General features: G+C 35.8%; 1 protein-coding gene across 4 annotated transcripts; it reads right to left on the bottom strand.

The window, feature by feature from the left end:
- Nucleotides 1-388: 388 nt before the first annotated feature.
- LOC127264763 (pentatricopeptide repeat-containing protein At2g27800, mitochondrial-like) lies at nt 389-5,339 on the bottom strand. Of its 4 annotated transcripts, none has more exons than XM_051294276.1 (9): nt 5,187-5,339; nt 4,822-5,027; nt 4,039-4,723; nt 3,828-3,909; nt 3,011-3,138; nt 2,540-2,814; nt 1,854-1,937; nt 1,590-1,769; nt 389-596 (listed from the first exon to the last, which is right to left on the bottom strand). In XM_051294276.1, exons 2-4 carry the CDS (start codon nt 4,853-4,855, stop codon nt 3,894-3,896), a joined length of 735 nt encoding a protein of 244 aa, XP_051150233.1. In that variant the 5' UTR covers nt 4,856-5,027; nt 5,187-5,339; the 3' UTR covers nt 389-596; nt 1,590-1,769; nt 1,854-1,937; nt 2,540-2,814; nt 3,011-3,138; nt 3,828-3,893. The 4 variants fall into 4 exon arrangements, with proteins under 4 accessions (XP_051150233.1, XP_051150232.1, XP_051150234.1 ...); XM_051294275.1 differs by having other exon boundaries at nt 4,822-4,926; nt 5,115-5,337; XM_051294277.1 differs by having other exon boundaries at nt 4,822-4,926; nt 5,187-5,336.
- Nucleotides 5,340-5,564: the final 225 nt, after the last annotated feature.

Below are 5,564 nucleotides of genomic sequence, written 5' to 3'. Positions count from 1 at the left end.
CCGGTTTATATATATTCATTTTTAATATTTTCCTTTTTTATTTTCTATTTTTCTAAATTTGAATTTAATTTAAAATTTATTAAGTTTGATATCAATTTTATTCAGATATATTTATTATTTATTTATTATGTAAAAATCATATATATAAATAAATAATTAAATTATTACATTATAAAAATAATTAAAATAATAAATATAGTAAATAATTAAATTAAATTTTAAATAAAAAAAGAACATAAAAATAAATGTAAAAATATTGATATGATAAAAAATTACAAAACTTAAATATATATAATAGTATTATTTTTTTAATATTATTAATAACTATTGATATTTATTAAGATTAATATTATTTTTATATTTAGAAAAGTTTAATAATATATATATATAAAAAATTAATCATAATTATAATATCATTATTATTAATATACACAATTTACCCTAAATTCCTAATCAATAATACATTTACACATACTATATCATCATCGACAGCAGACGGCAGCCGCGCCAACAGGTTTTCCTTTTCTTTTCTTTTCGGTCTTCCTGTTCCCTCCTCCCTCTTTCCTCTTTTTTTTCTTCTTCTTTGCCTAGCCTCCCTGTGAGTGGTGAGAGATTTTTTTAAAAAAAATAATATAAACCGCGGGTTCAAACCGTTACGATTTGGAAAATTCACAAACCGAAACCGAACCGTGGGATGACAATTTCGGTTCGGTTTGTGCCGGATTTCGATTTGAACCGTAACCGTCGGTTCAAAAATCGGCAAACCGAAGGTTCGAAACCGAATGGGCAAGTCTAAAATCAACCTTATTCCATTCTAAATCAAAAAAGATCTCTGGACATATATTAGTGATAATTAACCATGAATTGGTCTAACAAATTTACAAAACAATATCTATCATGCAGAAATTTCGTAAATTTAATTAAAATTCCACATTGTTAGGTATATGGCAGTAATCTCTAAATAAAAGAACCACGAAGAATAAAATAAATTTTAAACAAACCTTTCGACGAAACTTAACAAAGCAAGTTGAAATATTAAAATTGCAACACCTGATTGTGAATAATAGCTTAAATCAATTGGCACTTAGAGAACATAGAATTTCACTTCCTTCGTACATAATTTAAACAATATTTTACAGAGCAACACATTATTCACAAATCCCTATATACTACTTTCATAATAGGTATGCAATATGTGTTTCTTAAAAAGTTCACTACCAGCGGACTAATGTTTCAAAATATATGTTTTCATGAATTCAAACATCAAGTATAACTTTCATCATAAATAGGCCGTTTGAAATAAACCACTAAAACATTGGTCTTTGCATGAAAATAACAAACAAAGTGGCATGAAACGATATTTCTAGAAGTTCCCTAACAAACATATCATATTATCCTTCTTATGCATGCATCTGCATTATCAACGTCAAGAGGCTAAACAACAGCAAACATTTGAAGAGTAACGGAAATTAACCAACTTCACCAACAGTTAAGACTCATGACTACTCACTTGAACTATTAGTAGTACTACTATAGCTCTTTCTTTATTATAAATTGTAAGCATGGCAAAGAGATTAAGGAAACTTCACCTTCTTCTTCGGTAGATGCCATAAGCAATAGTAGCAGCTGAAGTGATGCTCAATATAATAACCACAATCCAGGTGGCATCTTTTTTTTATTTAACTTTAACTGTATCAAGTCCACTTGGTGGGTTGTGGCTATCAAATAAGGCCACACTTGATTTGCCAATAGTAGTACCCATTTGGCCCCTGATTTAATTAATAATGCATATAATTTGTAAGATAAGAAGGGGAGGAGAAGAGAACATATATATTCAGAGAGAATTGCTAAACCTCCAAAGCTTCTCAACGATTTCACCCTTTAGGATATGTTCCTCAACTAATTCAAGAACATCCTTAGCCGTGATGTATCCACACCTGCGTGATTAGAGTAAAAAAAAATAGTTATTTATGATCAATCCTCGCAGAATAACATACCACAAATGTATGTTTCTATAATTACAGACCATGAACACATATTATGGTGCATCAAATATCTAACATAAATCCATCAAAACTTATACATATATACTGTAATTAAAATTAAGCGAAATATTCTCTGCAGAAGGATAATAAAATATAGCAAGCCATAAAATCTTGGTCTCACCAATTGGCAATTGCAATCAATCTTTTCCTCAAAATTAAGACCGGAAATAATCACATTGCCTACAAAGCTTCTTGTTTCCTCGTATGTGTGAATAGTCAATCCCCTAAAGATGAAAGATCTATGCAACTCAAATTCAAGCAAAAACACAAATTCAAAGTTCTATTGAATCAGTCACGATTACTCCAAGAATATGAATCCAATTTCACTCACACAAATGTTGCCAATTCAACATCATATTTAGAAACGTATTTGAAATCTTTGGGAGCAAAAATTGAAATAAAACAATCTTGCTCAAGATGTCCATTGTCAAGATTGTTTTCCATAGAAATGCAAGAAGAATTGGTGCACATAAGGCACAGCCAACAGCATATACCTTAGACCAGGAACAGTGAGTCGCCTTGGAACTGTTAATGGCAAGTGCATTAGAGAACATAGCTTCAAAAATGAAAACAATGGCCGATGTGCTTCCGTATCTTCCTCATTCCATCTCCACAGATTCTTGTCTCCGTCATATTGCCACATTAGTAGCGCACATCCACTGCAGCAACGAAGCATGTGACTGCGCATTACTCTCGGTTTCAACCTCAAGCAATGAGCTAAACATGGACTCATCCTCTTGATTTCCCATGGAAAACAGACTTCCTACAACTGGAAGCAATGGAGTAAACGCATCCAATTTCAGCCTTTGGGTATGGGTCCTCAACAGTTCATTAGCAGCAACGACAAAGGCATATACTACATAAATCGATACAAAAGCAATAGCAGCCCACACAGTCACTTTACCAACAAACAAGATTAATGAAAGGGCCGTAAGTGTAAAGATGAAAAACAAAATATCCCTTACAAAACACTTGTTATCAATCTGGACGTCCTGTTGCGCAACACAAAGTGAAACAGCCCCAACAACGATGCAAGTAACAAAGACTGCTCCTCCGAGCACACTGTTGAGCCCAACCTCCCCGGCTCCAGTCCCTACAAAAGCCGCAAAACTAGCAAATACATCAGGAGCACCAAGCAGAGTGACTCCAGCAACAGTTGGAGGGAGAGAGCTTCAACAGACTGGAAAGCTTCTCCAAAGAAATACAGAAATAATCGGCTGCCTGCCGTATTGCCTAATAGATAGAACAATGCAGCAAGCCAGACACCAAATACCAAAAAAGTCCATCCACTCTCATGGCAGTCACAATAGTAGAACTTAAGGTATTCCAAAAATCCTTGTGATTTACACTGACTGAGGGCGTGATTTCAAGAGCTCACAGCTACTATTGTATCCCTTGTGATCATAACAAAGTATAGAGTCTTCCACATCCATGGAATTAGAATCGGATGAATTTAGATTAATTGAAAACTGAGGGCTAAGCTCCATTATTTCCCTTCTAATACCTGAAAACCCCTTATCTAAACTTGGAGCATAGAAGAACAATAATTGATTTCATGCCTGTTGAAAATGCCACTTTATAGGATATAAACTATCGTCAATCTAGTTTAAGTTCATCTATGTCGCAAAGTCTAATCTTATGTGTACGAGGAACAACAAAGTAATGAAGAAAATGGTTTGAAGAAACACAAAAAGAGGCCGCATATTCAAGGAAGGTATAATCCAATGTCGATATGTAGAAACAAGAGTAAAGCACAATTGAAGTGATGACTACGAATCCCACCTGTGAGTAATAGGATGTAAGAGTCTCCGCGTGCCGATAGAAATTTGATGGTTTCCGCAACTTTCTCTAAGCACTCCTTGCTCTAACAACAAAAATTTAATGAACGCAAACGATGAGATAGTTTGCTTTCTTAAGTGACTATTCAGCTATTTACAATTCCATCTGATGAAAAATTCTAAGGACATCGTTCATACGAAGTGACATCACATACCCTTTTATCATAGCACTCAAACAAAAAATATCGGGCTCGACTCCATCATCAACCATTTGCTTGAACAGGCACCTTATTGTCTCAATATACATTCGGTTAATATAGTTGTTCGTCCTGCGGCTCAGAAATGCTGCAAACAATATGTTATAGGTACGAATCGACGGCCGGCAATCTAAATTCCGGGAAGCACGCATATGCTTGTATATATTCACAGCCCTAACAAGCTTCCTATCCTCAATGAAGTAATATATCATGGTATTGAAAAGAGGCTCAGAGCCCAGGTTAGGGATAGCTAGAACCTGATTGACGATATCGTCCATTTCCTTGTACATTTTGGCCGCACCGAGCTTTTGGATCGTGACGTGATAGGTGAACACGGTGTGCCTGAATCTGTGCTGCTGAGACGCCCAATTGAAGCACACCAATGGATCGTCCTGTTCGATTATCACATTGTGGAGATCCTCCGGGGTGAACCTAGGCAGCAGCTGAGATACACATTTTTGGAAAACTGTTTTGTCTAGAACAGGTTTTGCTGCCAATCTAGCTCTTCTGTTGATTCGCTTGCGCAGTGATCTCGAAATCGGACCGCTGTATATCCTTGTGGAAGTGGAATATAAGGAAACGCACGATCCTGTACTGGAGATCGGAGTTCCAGGGTTTTCAACGATGCGCGAACGGAGAATTGCTGGGGAAATGCAGGTAGGAGATGAAATTGAGCGATTTGGAGATGTAATTGAAAGGGGAATGTGAAAGTAATCGAAGAAATTGAAAATTGGTTCTTACTCTGTTGCAACCGATACCTGACTTGAGCGAACATGGTGGAACTTCGAATGTGAGCTTTCACGAACTGTATTTGACCCAAAATTTTCGACTAACGACTTACAAAACCTACAAGCAAAACTGGTGTTAGAGAATAAACTTGGCCATGTTTGTTTGTTGGTGCGATTTTCTGTGCACCCTAGCTACCGGAAAAACTTGGGCAAAGAGGTCTGAAACGGAAGCGCCGGCGACCGGAGACCACCGGTAGGAGAAGCAAAGAAAATGAAAAAATAGATGAGGAAAATGTTAAAACATACTCGATTTCCTAGTAAACGGAAGCACAATCAGAGGGAAATGAAGAAAGAGAGGGAAATTAAAAAAAGCCGCACCGGATACTCCAGCGGGCGGCGGCGGCGGCGCAACTTAGAAGAAAAGGAAAGAAAAAAGAGAAGAGGGGGAGAAAGTAAGGAAGAAAGAAAGAAAAACGAAGAAGAAAGACGGCGGAGGGCAAGGTGGGTGACGGCGGCGCGTGAATTGGATTGTTGGAGTGATTTGATTTGGTAACAATTTATCTATTTTTGTTTTTTAATAATTATTTAATATTATAAATATTTTTTAATTTACATAAATATAAAATGGAGAGTATTATATTATAAGCATATAAATAATTATGATTTATATATAAATAATAATATAAGAATTAGGCTGCCAGCTATACACAACACCCATCTGATGAAAAATCCTAAGGGTATCGTTCGTATGAACCG

The sequence above is a fragment of the Andrographis paniculata genome, unplaced genomic scaffold (assembly GCF_009805555.1).
Source record: "Andrographis paniculata isolate CXL003 unplaced genomic scaffold, ASM980555v1 Contig71END, whole genome shotgun sequence".
NCBI lineage: Eukaryota > Viridiplantae > Streptophyta > Magnoliopsida > Lamiales > Acanthaceae > Andrographis > Andrographis paniculata.
This window is presented reverse-complemented; position numbering and strand designations above follow the sequence as displayed.

Excerpts from the sequence above, each read along its gene's own strand:
- LOC127264763 (XM_051294276.1), bottom strand. The coding sequence starts at position 4,855 with ATGTTCGCTCAAGTCAGGTATCGGTTGCAACAGA. Across the intron at positions 4,724-4,821 it reads CAGGTATCGGTTGCAACAGA|CAATTCTCCGTTCGCGCATC; the intron begins GTAAGAACCAAT and ends GCATTTCCCCAG.